Source organism: Gekko japonicus, unplaced genomic scaffold (genome assembly GCF_001447785.1).
Source record: "Gekko japonicus isolate JY-2015 unplaced genomic scaffold, Gekko_japonicus_V1.1 scaffold4770, whole genome shotgun sequence".
Taxonomy (NCBI): Eukaryota; Metazoa; Chordata; class Lepidosauria; order Squamata; family Gekkonidae; genus Gekko; species Gekko japonicus.
This window is the reverse complement of record NW_015171032.1, coordinates 54,381-74,623: the sequence shown is the minus strand read 5'-3', so window position 1 is coordinate 74,623 and position 20,243 is coordinate 54,381. Positions and strand designations below refer to the sequence as shown.

At 45.8% G+C, this 20,243-nt stretch overlaps 1 protein-coding gene across 1 annotated transcript; it reads left to right on the top strand.

Moving 5' to 3' along the window:
- Positions 1-11,873: 11,873 nt before the first annotated feature.
- LOC107117005 (phospholipase A2 inhibitor subunit gamma B-like) lies at positions 11,874-18,276 on the top strand. Its single transcript, XM_015419037.1, has 4 exons — positions 11,874-11,903; positions 15,397-15,555; positions 17,797-17,952; positions 18,125-18,276. Exons 1-4 carry the CDS (start codon positions 11,900-11,902, stop codon positions 18,274-18,276), a joined length of 471 nt encoding a protein of 156 aa, XP_015274523.1. The 5' UTR covers positions 11,874-11,899.
- The last annotated feature ends 1,967 nt before the right edge of the window (positions 18,277-20,243 follow it).

Here is a 20,243-nt window from a genome sequence, read left to right as displayed (position 1 = left end):
TCTGGCACCCCTTGGAAGTGAAGGACCATATTGGCCTTATCCATTTGAACTTGCAGCATCTGGTCTTCCAAAGAAACAGTTTTCTTTTCCAATTTTTGCACTTTCCCCCTCACTTTCTGTGTTGTCTCAGCCATTTCCTTTACTTTCTCAGCATCCGGCTTCATTACTTGGATCAAGTCCGTTATTTGCGTTTGTTGAGCAGTGAAGCTTGTTGTCACAACTGACAACTCCTTTTGCTGCGCCGTAATATTCGCTGTTACTGCCGACATCTGTTCTTTAAAAACATTTAGCTGTTCCAGCAGAGGGCGCATGACCTCCGTCATCACCTTTGTCATCTCACTGGTTGTTTCCAGCCTCGGGGACTCTGGTTTCATTTTTAAAAGTTTCTCTTTGTCTCTGTCCCTCTTCCCCGCCATCTTTTTCTGCTTGTTTACTTTCGCGAAAATCTTATCAGTCTCTGAGTATGCACTTAACTATATCGCTTGATGGGTGAGTACTTCTGGGCAATCGCACGTTTATTTTTCCGCTCCCCTCCCCTTTTGCTTCTCGGTTTATGCGCATGGGAGGCGTCCCTCCCCCGCCTGCTTTTACTTTCTCGCCGCGTCGGGTAGGGAGCATCTTTTCATTTAAAAATCGATTCTCAGTTGATTCACGTTCATAATTGGTCTTCCGACCCCTTTTCTTTCATCATTTCTTGCGCTCGATCTCCAACGCTTGACCTGGCTGACTTCACTTTAACCTTTCGGTCTCTCGGCTGGACGGACCACTGGAGCAAGGGGAAGCCTCGATTCTCTGGCATTCCACCATCGAAGAGGCTACCCCCTCCAAGCTCCTTGGCCAGGGTCCCTCCACCGGGCCCCTGGGGGGGGTTACGAGCCTGCTCACCCCCTCCATCCACCGGAGCATGGAGACACCCCCGGGACGTCTGGGAGGTGAGTCCATTAGCGTTCTGCCATCAACCGGAAGTCCAGAAATATAACTTCTTGAGTTCCTTGGGCAGAATGATTTTCTCCAAACAGAGACCCCAAGTGGCCCATATCATCATTCTCCTCCATGTTGTTCTCTCAACAATCCCATCAGGTCGGTTGGGCTGAGGGTGTGTGACTGGCCTGAGGTCACCCAGCAAGTCTCCAATGCAGAGCAGCAGAGCAGCAATTCCATCACATCTTCCCTTTTTAAAACAACAAACAACAAGATAACAACTTACAATTCTGATTCGCATGTCCCAATGAGTTGTTCTGGAGGTTTTATGGTGGTGTTAACTGGGCTCAGAAAGGCGGGAAGACACCTGTATCTGTAGAGGGGAACCTCCCCAGCTTCTCTTCCCATCTGCATGAAGCAAAAAAAGCCGCCCTTTCCCTGTGTGTGGTTTGGTGTAGCGGTTACACCAGTTTGGTGTAGTGGTTAGGACCATGGTCTGTAATCTGGAAGAACTGGGGGGAGAGTGGGGTTTGATTCCCCACTCCTCCACATGCAGCTGCTGGTGTGACCTTGAGTCAGTTACAAGTTCTTTCAGAGCTGTTCTCTCAGGAGCAGTTCTTTAAAGTGCTCTCTCAGACCCAACTACCTCACAAGATGTCTGTTGTGGGGAGGGGAAGGAGAAGGGATTGTAAGCCACACTGAGACTCCTTTGGGTAGTGAAGGGTGGGGTATAAATCCCGTCTCTTCTTCTTCTTCTGTAGCTGTGAAGTAAAAGTGTGTGCAGATACTTGCTAGGGTTGCGAACACCATGTTGAGGGATTCCGGGAGATTTGGGGGATGGAGCCTGGGGAAGGTAAACATGTGAGTTTAGGGAAGGTCTTCAGTATCTTCATTATGCTGTATGCTAATTTACTGTTCACCCTATATCCAGGGGTCATTTCGTAGAAAAAGAGGTGCAGGAGATCATTTGCATAGCTCATTTGCATATGCCACACCCCTCACAAAGGGCAGGCATGGAAGGACACCTGGGTTCCCTGCCTGATCTTCTCAAGATTGGGCAGGGAACCCAGGCATGTTTAAAATGCCTTTCTTTCCCTTCCCCATTCAGTTCCCTGCTCGATCTTCTCTGTGGGGCAGCTGACTCACAGGGATGTTTAAATTTTTTTAGTTTATATAACCTTCCAACACCTATGACATACGTGAACATGTTATTTTGAGGGTTAATAATAGTGAATTTGGTGAGTGCTTAAAGAGTGGTCTTAAAAAGGTACCATCTAAAAAACAGGAAACAGTATCAATATAGAGGAATTTCACATTACCCTTTTTAACCCGTTTTGAAGCTGTTTTTGATCCGTCATGGAGTAAACCAGTATAGGGCTGCCATTTCACACATGGCTTTCCCCTTCCGGTAAAGAGCTGGATCTGAAGCGGTTTGCCATTTCAGACTGCATCGCTTTTTCCTGCTTTCCCCTCGCCATTTTTCACCCGTGTGGCTGATCTCCGGCTTTTTTTTTAACATTCACTTTAGATCGCTATAGCGCTATAGCACTATAACAAAACACTCCAGACATTCCAATGGGGTTGATCTAATGCTGTTGCATTATAGTGTTATAGCGCTATAATGCTATAATGCTATAAAATGAACATTCAAATAAAAAAAGCCGGAGATCGCCCGCACGGGTGAAAAACAGCATGGAAAAAGCGCATCGGAACCGGGAGAGGAAACTGAAGACTACTTGGAAGCAGTTGACAGGTAAAACGCTTCAGCCCCATTTCCTAAACGGGACAGAAGCGTTTGTGTCTGAAATTAGAAATATATTCTGGTAGGGAACCGGTTCTAAAACGGTTCTGTCTGAAATGTCAGACGAGATAAATAAGGTTAACAAAAGGTAAAAGGGAGTAACTTCTAACATAAGGTAGATAAGAAAATAGGCCTTTTCTGAGGAAAGTTGTTTAATGAATGGTTTGAAGAGTATTGTATATCTTTAATTATGGTTAAATTTGTGCCTAAAGTTATTAACTCTAAATGGGAATTTTTTGAGGGTAAAAATATTTATGATGACAAGAAAATATGTTTTTTGTTTTGTTCAACAGTAAATAACATATTTGAAATATGGTAAACTAAAAGGTATAAGTTACAAAATTAATTGGTAAAGGTTGGTTAGAAATGGAACCCATGTGTAAGTGAAAACTGTTGAATAGTTTTTGATAAGTTGTTGTTTAGAAGTTATTGTTTTTGGCTTTACGCCATTTATTCTCTGTATGTATAAATTTATATTTTGATTTTTTTTCTTAAACATTTCCTTTGTTTGTTTTTTTCCTTCTTTTTTAGTTTATGTAATCTTCAACCCTTACGATTTATGTGAACATGTTATTTTGAGGGTTAATAATAGTGGATTTGGAGAGTGTTTAAACAGTGGTCTTAAAAAGGTACTATTAAAAAAATAGGAAACAGTATCAATATAATGTTTAATTTACACTAGAAAAATAGAATGTAAGTAGGTGGCTTTAGAGGTGAGATGGTTGACCCAATTTGATTGAATATGGGTAGTAAAATGTAAAAAGAAACTAACAAAAGATAGATAAGAAGACAGGCCTCCTCTGAGGGAAGTCGTTTAATGAAGGGTTTGATGAGCATTGTACATCTTTAATTATGGTAAAAACCTTACTTAGAGGTAACAACTTTAAATGGGAATTTTTAAGGGTAAGAACAATTACGATAGAACAATTCTAAGTTAGAGTACACAGGGAAATATGTTTCTGGGTTGCCCAATAGTAGACAACATATCTGAAATATGGTAAAGTAAAAGGTACAAGTTACAAAAATAACTGTTAAAGGTTGCTAAAATGAAATTCAGGTGTAAGTGAATATGGCTGTACAATCCTTTGACGAGTTGCTGGATGGAATTTATGGTTGTTGGTATATGCACTTTTCTTTTCTTTTTGTTTAGAAAATAATAAAAATATTTATATCCTTTTTTTTTAAAAAAACCCAACTTCCCTGAGTTTCTCCACAAAAGCGGAGAGGCTCAGGGGGAAAAGGGAGCATGTCTTCCTGCCTCCCCTTCCCCTCCCCAGCCAACCCACTGTGGCAGGCTGGCTGGAAACGGGAAGAGAAGGGTAGGCAGGCAGGCAGACATGACTGGTTTCCCTGCCCAATCGTCTCTGCGGGACACCTGGAGAAGATCGGGCAGGGAACCCAGGTATGTTTAAAAGACCTTTCTTTCCATTCCCCATCTGGGGAAGGGAAAGAAAGGCCTTTAAATCCCCCCAGGGGCTGTGGTGCTCTGCAGGCCTTCCCTGGCCTGTTGGCCTCAGCAGGCTGGCCAGGAAAGGCGGTGAGGGGGTGCCCCTGGGCTCCTTACTGCCGGAGCATTGCTCCAGTGCACTCCGGCTGGAAATTACCCCTGCCTATACCTACATGTATGGACTGGTAATTTCCATTTCATTGTATCAGAAGAAGTGTGCATGCACACAAAAGCTTATACCTTGAATAAAATGTTGTTGGTCTTAAAGATTCCACTGGATTCAAACTTGGTTCTGCTGCTTCAGACCCACATGGCTACCCACCTGAACTGATTGACTGGCAGCAACCCTTCAAGCCCCCAGGGTTAGAAGACTTTCTCCATAAAGCTACAGTGTATGAAGGAAGCTCTGTGTTCCTCTTCGAGGAGGGTATAGAGAGTGGTCGGTTGACTGGCCTACCTTCACAGCCTGTGTGGGCTCAGGACCGAATAATCCATGTGTCAAGCTCTCCCTGCTGCTTTGGATCGGTGCCCCCAGTGGCCGTGGCATCGGTGCTCGCGACCCAACTCAGGCCAAGGAGACGGTTCTAGGAGCGTTGGGTTCTCAAAAAGAGAGAGGGAGTGAGGGGACTTAGACAGGCAGGGGGCAGGGTTAACGTCACCCCGTGAGTACCTCTGCCACTGTGCTGCTGGATTCTCTCTCTCTCAGCCTGTTGACTAACACAAACAACTCTATAATTACTGAAGTGTTTTAACCAGGGCTTTTTTTTTTGTAGTAAAAGCCCAGCAGGAACTCATTAGCATAATAAGCCATACCCAACAGCAGAAACTCATTAGCATATTAGGCCACACCCCTGATAGTACAGCTCATTAGCATATTAGGCCACACCCCCATGTTACCAGAAGTGTGGTCATCCAGCCACACCCACCTTTTGCTTCTTATTCTGTTTACCTTGTTTGTTGTCAAAACCCGGGGTTTTTTTTTGTAGTAGGAACTCCTTTGCAATATTAGGCCACACACCCGTAATGTAGCCAATCCTAATGATTGTTTCTGCTGTTGGGTGTGGCCTGTTATGCTAATGAGATCCTGCTGGGCGTGGCCAGCTCAGGAGCCAGCCGGAACTCCAATCCTGTGCGTTCCTGCTTAAAAATAGCCCTGGTTTTAACTTCCTAAACCCAACAGCGATGCATTAGTCCATATTTAAAAAAATAGTATTTTTCTTGTATTAGCTATGGCTCCTTCCTTCCTGAGTTGAGTGATAAAATGAAGTTCCTTTCTCTCAGTGGAATGGTTTAAAGGAAAATCTTCAATATGGTTGGATTGTTCAGCTGCTTCAGCATTTTGGGGGGATGTGGATTGGCCTGCTCACTTTCAATATTTCCATAATTCTGCCCAACAGGTAAAAAAAGTCAAGGCACACCCATTCCCTTGGGTCAGTGACGCCAAGATGATCTAGGAAAGCAGCCCTTATGGGCAGGGTTTTCCACTGAACACAGTGGGCACAGGTCACATACTTCTTGGCCACATCTTTTCCCTCTGGGAAGAATAGAATCTGCCCTTGAGAAATTATAATGCCTTTTCAATTCCCAGATGTCTTAAGTCATCACGTAAACCATCCATCACAGTCCATCGATACTGTCCAGGTTAAGACCAGTCACTTGTTGTGCTGCCCTCTTCTGGTTCAGATGTGACTTGGTATAATAGCCCATTCATAAACTTGTATTTACTACACTCCCTCCATATCAGTGGGGCCCCAGCTGTCAGAGTCACTGTTCTGAATAGATTCTGTTCATTCCTTTTTTTTTGGGGGGGGGGGATAACTCTAATATCAGGATCACTCTGTTCAGCCTCATGCCAGTCACTAGCATTTAGGTGTGGTAATGACCAGTGTTCCCTTTAATCTGAGTTAGTGCAAGCTAGCTCACAGCTTTTTAGCCTCCGGCTCACACGTTTTTCTTAGCTCAGGAACGATGGCTCCAGAGCAAACTAATTTCTGCAGTAGCCCAATCGCTTGCTCGCAACTTTAATGCCAGTAGCTCACAAAGTAGAATTTTTGCTCACAAGAGTCCACAGCTTAGAGGGAGCATTGGTAACTACCAGTGTTCTAGCGCACAGAAAGCATGGATTCAGAGGGCAGACCCAGATTCTCTGCCAAACCACCTTCCCGGGATCCTGTGGACTTCTAGGTCCTGTGGTGCCACAAGGGCTCAGGAGGTCTCAAATGTGGCATGTCCACAGAGGCTGAGGAACATGGCCTTGACTTTCTTGTCATCAGTGATCTTGTTTGTGGTGAGATGGTACTGGAACTGGGAGATGTACAAGTCCCAGTCTTTGGTGGACGCGTTGAATGGTTCCAAGTGGTCCTTGGTGGCCATGCTGAACAACCAAGCAGTCAGTGAGGCGATTCAGCCAGATCTCTTCCTAGTTCCTTTGTCTGAATCCCATATTCATCATCAGTGTCAAGTAGTGGGTTCAAGAGGCTATAGTGATTTCAAAATAACCAGGGGTCATTTCGTAGAAAAAGAGGTGCAGGAGCTCATTAGCATAACTCATTAGCATAACTTATTTGCATGTGCCACACCCCCTGATATCACTGGAAGTGTGTCAGAAGGCAACACCCACTGCTCAGGCTCCACTGGACTGTTTTGGATTGCTAACTATGGTAGTCTCCGCAAGTTGCACAACAGCGCATGCGCACAAAGAGCGATTGCTAGTGCGATCGCGCCGCACGGCTTCTGTGCCACGCTGCAGGATACCCATCTGGTCGGCACCTCCCCCCTAACCACGGGACCTCGACCGGGACGTGTGCTCAGGCGGCCGCGTGTTAGTTTCCTCCGGGGCAATTAGCCACGCCTCCCCCCCGCGATATCCGGCCCATGTGACCGGGGCCTTTGACTGTTAAAGAGATTCTCTGGGCTTCCCAAACAGCATAAAATGTACTTCATCCTCATGCATCAAACCCATACGCTTCCCCCATCCTTTGAGATCCAGTGATGTCTGACTCCATGCACCTCCATTTACTGAGAGAACTATTATTATTGTTATTGTTATTTATTAGATTTCTGTACCGCCCTCCCAAAGGCTCTGGGCGGTTCACAAGCGGCGAAGCCGGAATCTAAAATACAATAAAACACACAATAAAATACAATATTTACACCACAATAAGCAACCTAAAACACAGTGCTACATCATCAGCCAAGATGGGGACGGGGGGGCTGGTCGAGCTCTCCTGCATTCGGGAGGCTCAAACAGAAACAAAGGCGGGACGGGAGGCGCGGAGCTCGAAACCGAGCACCCCCAAACTCCTAGCCTCACGTTATCTGACTGGCCGGCTCGGCAAGGGCAGCCAATCCAAATGTAGCAACAAGGAGCCTCTCTAACAATGATTGTTCATTCGAAGTTCTCACTACACAACAGAACCTTTACACCTTCAGGAGGAATAATCACTAAATTGTCATTTTGCTGCCATCGGGATAAGATGTCTGCATTGATGTTAGTTTTTTCCATTTCAATAATGAATACTGTAGATTGAAAGGGCAGCCACTGATTCTGTGACCAGCAGCACCTGCACCTGTGAGCACACAGGTAAGTGGGTCCAGACCTGAAATTTAGCACCATATAGGTAGTCTTGGAATTTCTGAATGATAGCCCACTTGAAAGCTAGAAATGCCAGTTTGGGTATATGCTATCTGGTCTCATGGTTGGTGAGTCCCCTGCTTGCAAAAGGAACTGGCCATTTCCCTATCAGTCTCTTGATATAGTCCTTCCCCCAATCTATTTATGCTAGCATCTGTATGCTGGATGAATGGCTTACTGGGGTCTACATGCACTAAGACTGTAGATGCTATCTGAAATTTGATACTCTCTGTGAAGAAATGCGTTTTTTCTTGGGAGGCTGAAGTGAACCAAACCTTCACTTTGTGTTATAAAAGGTTCCAAAAGTTCCCTTCCCCCCCCCCCCGGGCAGAGAACAGGCAGAGAAGAAGAAGAAGTTAACAATGGCTTTCCAGGCTCACCTCAGCTACCTCATAACAAATGCTACTAAATCCAGCTAAAGACAATGAGATGGTCAAGTTCTCCCCTCTCTCCCCAGCAGAGAACAGAGATTGGGAGGAATTAAGACTACAGGGACTTCAGGAAGGAAAAGCCTGCTTTACCTGGCCTGACTGGGTTAGTGACAAATGGTACCTTTTACCATATGTGGTGGTCCTGCAAAAAGACCAACACCTTCTGGGTAGAAATACATACTGAAATGCAGAAAATCTTGAATTTAAAATTTCCCATGAAACCTCAGACTATGCAATTAGGAACTTTACCATCTAATATAAATAGATCAGAGCATTAACTGTTCATAGATATGTTAAGCATGGCACGACTAATATTTGCAACCAAGTGGAAATCTGAAATGTGCCCAGATCTTGAGAACTGGAGAGACAAAATGGAAGAATATGCTGTTATGGTGAAAATGACGAACCATATAAATAAAAAGCCAATCACTGAATTCGAGAATAGGTAGAGAGCCTTTTATAATTACAACAGACAAACTACATAGATTAGATAAAGCTGTTTGAGGAGTTATAAAGAAATTTAAATTGATTAATAGTCAAAACATTATAATTATATTCTTGTAGTTATTATTATTATTTGTTATTATTTTATTATTAATATTATTATTAGCAGTAGTAGTAGTAATAATTATAGTTACATATTTACTAGTTGTTAGATGATAGTATTACCCTTGTATAAAGAAAAATGTTTTCTTACCCCTTTCCTATGTTTCTTGCTTCTATGTTTTCCTACCTAGCCCTATAGATAGCCAATAATGGAAATATACTGGAAATACATTATGCTGAAGTATTGATTATTTCACCATATTTTGTTTTGTTATGGTATTTTTTTGCTATGATACTCTTTCATGTTTTATATTCTTATATTATACAATGTCCTTAAAAATGTGTTTAACAAATGATGTTTTATATTTCTCATCTTTCCCTTTGTCCTTTTTCATTTTGTATCCCCTTAATGGTAAAATAAAAATACTAAAAAAAAGTAAATAGAATTATCATCATGCAGAACTTAGAATATGTATTTTTTCCAGGTTGTGTTGCTCATGCGCCCTCTGAGAAGGATCCTTGTCCTGATATTCTTCTGTTGCTCAGTTCCAGAAACATATTTCATCAGACTCCAACCCTGAGCTCTGGTTCCTTGGGTAATATTAAGGGATTTCTGAGAAAAAAGTGTAATCTTCCCAATTCCCATCACTTTCACATCTCACCAAGCCAGTTGTTCCCAGTTTCTGCCATGGGGCTTCTATCAGTGGCCTATAAATTCCTGGAGGTGAATCCCTGGACTCAGCATAGGACTCATTCGTGGGTCCACTTCTGATCTGACTTCTCTCCGGTTCTTCGTCTTTGCAGCACCATGAAGGCCCTACTGAGTGCATGTCTCTTTGCGGCCCTGCTTTCTCTAGGTGAGTAGGAACCCCAAATCCACCATTCTTTTTATCATCCTTGGGAAGGGATTATCCAATTGGGCTAGAGCAAGGAAGCTGAGAAGGTTGGGGGTCCTCTGAAGAGAAAGGAATAGACAGGTGACTGAAGGAGAATCTGTGTCCCTCTGATTCTTGGAGGTGAGATAGGGACTAGTCCTGTGCAGTCTAGAGTGTGAAAAGCCAGAACTACGGAGATGAGGGGAGGAATACACAGAGAGGGAGGTGATTCTAGGAGATCAGAAGTAGGTCGAATGACCCAAGGGTCTTGGGGTGGAGTGGCATTTGAAAGTAAGTGGCCGAATTGGCAACCAGGATTCCTGGGGCTATCTAGCAGAGCTAAAGAACAATAGAAATCAACTTGGCTTCAGCAATAGACCACTGTAGGTCACCAGACATCATTTTCATTTGCACGCACCATGCAGCTGATGAAGCAAGCTCTTCCTCATCAGGCTACATGCATAAGAGGCCACTGACAGTGCCATCCTAAACAGACATACTCCTTTCTAAGCCCAGGGACTTCAGTGGACTGAAGGATGTAACTATCCTTAGGATAACCACTCGCACGGGTCACTGGAGACCACGCTCCTCTTGAGTTACTCATACTTGAGTTACTTCAATTAAATGGGTGGGGAGAATATGCAAGTCTCTCTGTTAAAATGCATTGCCCCATCAATTTCTCTCTGTGTGAATTCCCAACAGCCAGGGCTTTTTTTTGGTAGAAAAAGCCCAGCAGGAACTCATTAGCATAATAGGCCACACCCAACAGCAGAAATTCATTTGCTTATTAGGACACGCCCCTGACAGCACAGCTCATTAGCATATTAGGCCACACACCCCATGTTCGCAGAAGTGTGGTCATCCAGACACACTCACCTTTTGCTTCTTATTCTGTTTACCTTGTTTGTGGTTAAAACCCAGGGCCTTTTTTTATAGCAGGAACTCCTTTGCATGTTAGGCCACACACGCCTACTGTAGCCAATCCTAATGGGTTTCTGCTTTTGGGTGTGGCCTATTATGCTAATGAGTTCCTGCTGGGCGTGGCCAACTCGGGAGCCAGCCGGAACTCCGTTCCTGTGCGTTCCTGCCCCAAAATAGCCCTGCCAACAGCAATAGGGATTTAAAAACCATTCGACAGTATTGCTTAAGTAACTTATATTTATACAAGTTTATTATGAAATCTATTCAACATTATAGAAATAATCCATTGATATCCCTTAGCAATACACAGAATGAGGGGTACTTTTAAAACAGTTCGGAACAGAAGCCGTTTTTCTCCTGTGAGAGACGGTGCCTCAGACTTGATTTGTAACATTTTATTAGACAGAGAGGACAGTTCACAACAGTCCTTAATACTATCTCTTAATACATTCTTTTATGAACTGATCTTGGTCATCTGGACATCAGTTTTAATAGCTGGAGATCTCCAGGTGTTGCCTGGAGGTTGGCTTATGTTAATTTTGAGCTATGCAGTGGCAGCAAAGGTAGAAAATACCTGTGGATTTGAGGAGTAGAGCCTGTGGAGGGGCAGGGTTTGGGGCGTAGAGGGACTTCAGCAGATCAAACCCTGGAACTTCCCACCTCTCAAAACGTGGGGAGGGTAACAAGTCGAAGCACTTCAAAACACTTTTTTCTGTGCTGTCTGGCTGCAATTGTGCCTTGTACGGTATTGGTAGGGAGGTTAATATTGCAAATGGAAGCCTAAATTGGGGTGAGAGAGTGGTTTGCCTACATTTAGGTGACCAGTGAGTTCTGAACTGCGTTCTCCATCTTTCCTGTGCTGTTGCCTGGTTCCAAACTCGATGAAAGGCTGGAACACCTCAGCTACTGGGTTTTTTTTCCCTGTACAAACAGCAGTAGGGTTAAATATCCCCTAGTTCACACCATGAATTTTATTGACAAAAAATATTATCTCCTTTAAATTACTTAGTATATATTTTTTAATATATTTAATTTACCTCCTGTATTTTCTGTAGAATAAGTGTCTCTCCCCTACCCATAAGTCCACCATCTACACCAAGATAGTGTGATTTGGGGTAACACTATGGGGCTTCAGTGGAAATGCTGCTGCTAGTTGTCTACTCTTACTCTTTACTGTCATCTCTTTTCCTCTTAGTCTCATCTCAAGGTGGACCTAATGTCTGTTGGGGTTGTTCCGGTAAGGACTGCAGTCGAAAGGGCAAGGGTCCCTGTCCACCCGGTATGAAACACAAAATTTGTTATAGCAAGGTCACTGACTTCCCAATGGGTAAGTAAGAACTTCCCCTCATTAAACACTTACGATAAGCACTCATCATTTGGGCAGTTTTTCCTCATCGGAAGACTCACATCTGTAACCGGGGCATCAGAGCATGGATCTCACCTAGGACAACAAACACAGTCCTTTTGGACAGAGACCTTTCACACATTCAACAGTCATCAAATGCTGAGCAATTAAAGGAGGAAGGACTAACAGCATCTCCGAAGGCCTCAGGATGTTGACTAAGCTGTACGTTGGCATTTTTTGAAGAGACAGTGACCTAAGTGGGAGACATACTGGCCTATCTGGATATAAACCAGCATCAAGCCAAAGTAGCATCACTCCAATTTAAGCCAAAGCCTGGTATAGAGTTCTCCAGGATAAGGAGGGTGACAAAGTCAGGACTGGTCCAAAGCTAGCTTCATTGGTTCATGGGATTCCCCCACAGCTAAAGGCAGGCAACCTCTGAATACTCATCCCACAAGGCAACCTCAAGGAGAGGACTTAGTTTCTGTGTCCTGTTTGTTGGCCTTCCAGGGCACAGGGTGCCTCCTTCGTAAAACAGAATACTAGACTACACGGTCTACCAGTCGAATCCAGCAAGGAACCTCTGATGTTCTTATGACTATGACGTAGCATCCTAGGCCTCTCCCCTTTCAGTCATGCTCATGTTGCTATCACTATGTTGTACCAGCAATAAATCTTTCAAAGTCCCCACCAAACTAGGAAGAGTACCAAACATTCTGCACCAACAGTAGGGTTGCCAAGTGCTTTTTGAGCCGCAGCGGGGGACTCTCGGCTGGCGGCTGGAGTGCGCGCGCATGCGCCGCACGCACTTCACCCGGAAGTGACGTGACGATGCCGGGCACTCTGGGGGCGGGGCCATGACCATCTGAGGGAAAACCATAGAGTTTTCCCTCGGATGACTATGGCCCCACCCTCAGCATGCCCGGCCTGGTCGCATCACTTCTGGGTGACGTGCACATCGGGGTGGGGTTCCCCTGGGGCCCGATCTGCCGCCGCCGGGGAATGGGCCTCTGGGGCGGGGGTTTCCCTGCCCCCCAGGGGGACTTGGCAAGCCTAACCAACAGTGCAATCCTAAACAGAGTTACACCTGTCTAAACATGCTAATTTCATTCAACATCGCAGGATATGACTCTGTTGAGGATTGCCTGTTGGGGACCCAACTTCCCTTCGAGCTCTGGAGCAGTACAGAATACCAGCACAGGGCCAAACAATACCTTGACCGATTTTTCACAGCCGCTGCTCTGCGCTCGCTCCTCTCTTTGCCCCGATGGTACGTGTCAATTTCCCACTCGAAGCCACACGGCCACATTATGACCCGCGGCTTTGCCCGATTTTGCCCGCGGTTTTGTAATCCTCAAAAAACAGGATCACAAAACCGCGGGGGAAATCGGGCGAAGCCGTGGGTCAAAATGCGGCCGCGCGGCTTCGAGTTGGAAAATTGACATGTACCATCGGGGCAAAGAGAGGAGCGAGCGCAGAGCAGCAGCTGTGGGAAATCGGTCCTTATGTTTGATAAGGGAGACTGGAAGCCATAACACGGCAGAATATCTTAAAGGGTAGCTTCATCTGGAAGCACCACTATGGCCTGATTCAGATCAGGACTGTGGTGTGGGGGATGAGGATCCTGCTTCACCCTTAACTGTTTTCATCAGCAGAAAGGGTCTAAGCAGCATTACTTACCCCCATCAGGGATTGGCACATGTACTGAATGCTTCTGTGTTCAGCTCCCTAATGGGACAACAGGGCAGTTTTGGTTCTGGAAAGTGGTTCAGATGAAGAGCAGGAGCACCGCCTCCTTTCCCTTGACATGATCCCAATCCAAATCAAGCCCTTGCAGCACTTCTACACAGAGTTGCAACCAGGGATGCACAGCTGCAAGTATGGCTGCCAGTGCCCAAAGGGAACTAAACATGTTCTTTGGCCCTTATAAATGTGCTGCTGTCCACCGCCCTCCCAACCACAACACATATCCTGGCCAGGACAGCCCTAGATCAGGTGCCTGTATTTCTCCAGCCTCCTGTCAATCCCACACAGGGAAGCTTTGTGATGGAAACCCCACAGAAAGGGCATTTGGGGATGGAGGAAACACCTTCCACTGCCCCTGGAGGAGGTAATTTGTCTTCTCAGGGGAAATGTGCAATTTGCAGATAAAAAAAGAAAAGTGATGTTGTGCAGAGCGCCCCGTAGCTAGGGAATTTTTGGGGAGGGGGCCTGGGGGGGCGCCAGTTAATTAAATCAAAGCAAAATGCAGGTAGCAAGTTGGGGCACTTAGGGGTAAGCCCAGGAAGGAGGGGCCCCCAAAAGAAACACGAGAGGGTCAGGCCCTGTGGGCCCCATGTTAGCTACGGGCCAGTGCAGAAGACAGAAGAAATGTCTCCCAAATTATGGTCAACCTTGCCATTCTCCATCACCTCTAGAAATTTTTCGGCTCCAGGATTTTGGGATCCAAGGCTATGGCACCCCACTGTCCTCCCTCACCTGGAAGAGGGCCGTGATACAAAGGGACCATGCTGTCTTTGCATCTTTGGTGCTTCTGCAAATTGGGAATGACACTGCTGTTGGGGAGACAGCCCTTTCCCAGTCTGGAGACCCTAATCCAAGGGGCTTTACCTCACCACTCCCTGCAACAGGGTCAGATCCTGGGCTGTGAGTGAGGATGAATGCTTAGTTCCTGCAGGAATTGAGTGTGTGCCCCAGAACACACCGCAGATAGAGACCACAGGCTCTTCTGGCTACACATGGCGCCAGAAGAATAGAGATGATGGGAAGGCTGCTCTCCAACACGATCTTCTCTAATGATACTTGAGGAGGCCTCCAGTCCAGATAGGCTTCCAGAGAACAGTTCCTTCAAGACCTGCATACACTGTTACCTCTCCAGTGAAATGAGATTTCTATACATTCAGAATGTAATGTATACCAGTCTGGTGTCGTGGTTAAGTGTGCAGACTCTAATCTGGGAGAACCAGGCTTGATTCCCCACTCCTCCACTTGCAGCTGGTAGATGACCTTGAGCAACCCATAGTTCTGGCAGAGCTGTTCTTGAGAAAGAGCAGTTTCTGTCAGAGCTCTCTCAGCCCCACCTACCTCACAGGGTGTTTGTTGTGGGGAGGGGCAGGGAAAGGAGTTTGTAAGCCGCTGTGAGACTCCTTTGGGTAGTGAAGGGCGGGGTATAAATCCAATCTCTTCTCTTCTTCTCTAATGAATTTTTAAAACTTAAACTGCAAATTTAAATTTCAAAGGACACCCCGACAAAATGTCATCGGAAGTGCAGATGATTTTTTAAACTAGCTGGCAAACAATAACTTGCCAAATTAAAGAATACACACATTTTTCTTTAAGCAATACTTTAATTTGGCTAATACAGACAATGAAAACTATAGAAAAAGAATTTACATTACAAGGCCAGCAAGAAGGGTATCTTGTGCATGTGTGTGAGCAAATCTAGACCTGTCTTTTCAACTGTGTTTTTTTCCAGAGGGTAAAAAAAGGGGAGAAACAACATATCACAAACTGGGATGCATGGGACGTCCCAATTGCCACCCAATCAATTACACTGCCAGCTTGCCAGATGGTAAATACATCCACTTGGAAGTCAAGTGCTGCAACAAAATTTTTTGCAATGAACCTATTGGTGGTGAGTATCTGTCTTTTTTGAGACAACATTCGAGAATGGGATTTCTGCTGTCATTGCTCTTGGATGACCAATGCCGAATTAATCTTCCTACCCCACTTCTCCGAGCAGGGAGAAGTTCCAGGGGCTAATGCTTGCCCAGGCTGCTTCCATGGGGAGGAGTGGGTCCTGAAGACCTATGGGTGTCTCTTCAGTATTTTGCTTTACTTACAAATGTGGAGGCATCATTACAGGATTTCTGAAAAATGATACAGAAGATAATCTTAAAAATAACAAATGTTAAAATTGAGTTGTCCCCAGAAATCGTACTGCTGAATATGAAACCGGAGAGATATAGATGGAAGGATAAATATATGATAATCTATATACTTACAACCACCACTAGAATGCTTCTAGCCAGATTTTGGAAACAAGAGTATATCCCTAAACAAGATGATCTAGTGTGTAAATTATTAGAAATGGTGGAGATGGATAAATTAAGTCTAATCCTTCAAGGAAAGGACGAAAAAGTGTTTACGAGAAGATGGAAGCGTTTATATGAGTGGATTAATTTAGGCGGACAATAGTAGACTCCAAAATAGGTATGAAGATGTATGTGTTTACGGATGTGTATTTTATGAAAAACCAAAATAAAGCTTAAAAAAAAAACGTGGAGGCATCACTACAGCACAAGAGAGCCTCGACCACACATCAGATATCCTGAGAGAGAGAGAGAGAGCGAGAGAGAGAGAGAGCAGGAAGCAGCAATCTGACTGGGCCCCCTCCCAGCCTAGTCCCCATGGCCGCCAGCCAACGCCTCCCTCCCCAAGCAGGGGAACCCCGCCCTCCCCCTCATCCCAGCAGCAACCTCTGGAGCATCTTTTCTGCATCGGGGAAAGGCGAGCTGGCAGGCCCACAACCGGGGTGGGTGAAGGGGACCGCCAGGGAGGAGCCACAAGATGCCCAAGCTCAAGGCAGGCAGAGCTGAGGGCCAGGTGGAGAGCGCCTCTGCTTCACCTGTGAGTGCCGAGAAGCCATTAATTAAATTACTTTTAATCAAATTAGCCAGTGCTGCCCCCCCGGAATTAAAAATGCCCCCTGACTTAGAAATTCCTGGCTACGGGCCTGTTTGGGAGGTCCATGCTTCTGCCATGCAGGAGGCCCCGAGTGAGACTGGGAAAACGAAGCTCCGGGAAGGAACTGAAATCCATCCATGCCATTCTCAACACCCAAAACAGCCCTAAGACATGGCTTTTTGCCCGGCTGGGCTACATGTAGCCCACCAGTACTACGCAGCATGCCAAGAACGACCCGAACAAAAGTACGCGTGAACTTTGTCACAGTGAACTGGCTCTTGGTCAGAACCATTAAGGCCAGGGCTTCTTTCTTCTTCTATGAGAATGCACCGGAATGAAGTTCCAGAACCTCTTCTACAAAATTCCTTTTTAAAATGTTTTCAGTATAGAGATTGAAAACTTCATTTCCCTCTTGAGAGTTCCAGCACCTTTTTTTTTTTAAAGCACCCTGATTAAGGCACATGCTTAGGTGTACGCCAGTGTATTATCATCTTCTTTGTCACACGTAAGAGGCTGGGTCACACTAATAAGATGATCTCCCCACTGTGAATGGTTCCGCCCTAGTGTCCAGCAGACCGCCAACAGTGTTTTCCAGCTGCGATAGATAGATAGATGATAGATAGATTACAGATTACAGCACAGATGGGGGCAAACTCCACCACTGGACCATTCAAATGAGGTGGAAAGAATCAATAGGCATCTGAAAGGGCACTTATGGGGGGCACTTAAAGGGTAAGAGGTCTGGATTGCCCATAGAAGGGAGGGGCTGTGACTTACTGGCAGAGCATCTGCTTGGCATGCAGAGTGTCCCAGGTTCAATCCCTGGCACCTCCAGTTAAAAAGACGAGGCCGTGGGTGATGTGAAAGACCTCCGCCTGAGACCCAGGAGAGACGCTGCCAGTCTGAGTAGACAATACTGACTTTGATGGGCCAAGGGTCTGATTCAGTATAAGGCAGCTTCATGTGATTTTCTTATGTCATGTGATTTCCAATGTGAACGTTCTAGATAAAACTTATGATTAAAAAATAGTTTATTGGGTTGCTTGACTCGTAGTTGATGCCAAAGACGGAACACAAGCGGGAAGCAGAAGCCCCCCTAAGACTTGTACAGGATAAGTGGCTAGAAGGTAGAACCGTGGAGGAATGTGACGGGACCATGCGCTGACTGAAGGGCTTTCTCTTTTGGCAGCACTAAATCAAAAGAATCGCGCCATCAATGGGATGGAGTGCCCAGGCTGCCTCGCCCGCATCCCTAACGCAAATGAATCTTGTTCGAGTGACGCTACTGTCAGATGTCGTGGCCAGGAGAATAAATGCATTTCGTACACCGGTGGCCTTCAGGCACGTAAGTAGAACCGACAGCCGAGACACAAAAAAAGTTGCCAGAAATGCAAAGAAAAAGTGTGGCTTTCTTTTCTGAGGCCCAGTAAAACCCTGACATCCATTTTGACAATGCTCATCCCCAAATCCCTAGAAAGAATTTGCATGAATAGCCTTTCTTCCTCTCTCCTTCTCAGCCAAGTTCAACTATGACCCAGTCAGCTTCAAAGGCTGTGCGACCAAAAATCTGTGTGACTTACTAACAGGAGCCACAGAAAAAGGAAATGACCTCCTGAAACCCATAGACACAGTAGAAGCGGAATGTTCCTGTGCCGAATTCACAGCTTAATACAAGCTTTATCCTGAACAGTAGATACAAATGGATTCTATTCTCTCTACAATGGATTCTATCACTGTTGGAAGCTGGAAATGAAGTTAGAATCTAAGAGGGGAAGCCAACAGAAGGGGGCGACTCGGGACTCCTTAGCTGTCTTCTCCATGCGGGGTGTAGGTGAAGGGGATGCAAAGGGGGCAGAGGGGGACCAAAAGGGTAGATATTTGGGACTTGGGGCTTATCCTCCGCAGGAAACAACAACCCCCTGCCACGGGTGCCTGATAGGCAGTCATTTTCCCAGTGTATGTGACAGGAGCCACAGAAAAAGGAAATGACCTCCTGAAACCCATAGACACAGTAGAAGCGGAATGTTCCTGTGCCGAATTCACAGCTTAATACAAGCTTTATCCTGAACAGTAGATACAAATGGATTCTATTCTCTCTACAATGGATTCTATCACTGTTGGAAGCTGGAAATGAAGTTAGAATCTGAGAGAGGAAGCCAAAGTAAGGGGGCGACTCGGGACTCCTGAGCTGTCTTCTCCATGTTGGGCGTAGGTGAAGGGGATGCAATGGGGGCAGAGGGGGACCAAAAGGGTAGGTATTTGGGACTTGGGGTTTTTGCAGAAGAAAAGGTGTATGGGCTGAATTTGCATTGAATTGTGATCAAAATAAACTGATATCACCGCAAGCACCGTTTGCATGTTTTTATAGTGAATGATTTCCTGGTATACGAAGGTGCTACTAGTGGGTGAAAGGAACTGGAGTTCGCCTGCCTCCCTTTCCGCTGCTGATGCAGCATATGGAAGAGGGCAACGAACTGTAGTCCTCTTCCATATGTACAGCGACTCTCAGGCAACCCTTCACCTAACACCAGGGAGCCGAGGCATAGGACTCCACACGCTAATGGGGTGTGTGATTTGAGAGCCAAGCTGTAGTGAACAGAAGGGATTCCGGTATCAGGGACCTCTGGCTTTGAGCCTTCGAATGAGGAACCACAAGGCATCCTGCCTTTCTTCCCAAGGGGGGCCCAAAGCAGCTTTTCTTGTTCTCCTTTCTTTGATTAAATCCACACAACAATCCTGTGGGGTAGGTTAGGCTGAGGGTTTGTGACTGCCCCGAGGTCACCAAGCAAGCTTCCATGGCAGGGCGGGGTTTCACACCTGGGTCTCTAAAACGCTAGCTGACACTCAAAGCACTACATTGCTGTGGGGCTCCTGATTTGCGGGCCACACCTGACAGCCACGGGCCATCATGCTGCGCCCCTCCCCCGTCCGAGGCTTCCCTTGCACTCCAGCTGGGTTGAGGGCTGGAGTCACCCTGGGGTCCTCCCTTGCCCATGCTAGATTGCTCCACCCAGCTAACTTCTTCTCAGGCCATCACGGGAACCTCCCATTCTGAAGGCGTGATTCCAACCCTCAATCACCCCAGACCCGACCTGGGTCTTTGCAAGAAGTCAGCAAGGGCCCATCTCGCTCCTCTTCTCCCCTGACTTTACTGTCCCAGATGGTTCCTTCCTCAGTAGGGCTGGCTGCGTGGGGAGATGGAGTCCAGGGCTGGGGTCAGCCCCAGATGGTCACACTACTGCAACCAACTGCAGAACTCTTTTAAAAGGCGACAGAATAATAATGATGTATTTCCAAGAAGAAAGATTCCCATTTCAACATCGAAAAGTGTAATAAATCATTCAGAAACTATTGGTATTATATCCACCGTGTAGTATGATGTTCATCAATTATTGCTGCCACCAATATGTTCTGCAATAACAATTTACCCTGCAAATAGATTCTGGTGTGTCGCCGTGTTGGTCTGAAGCAGCAGAACAAGGTTTGAGTCCACTGGCACCTTTAAGACTGACAGAGTTTTAATTAAGCTATAAGTTTTCATCTGCGCACACACTTCTTCGGATACAGTGAAACAGAATTTCTTCAACCATCACATATAGAAAGAGGGGGTGGGGGTTAGTTGCCAGGAAGAACCAA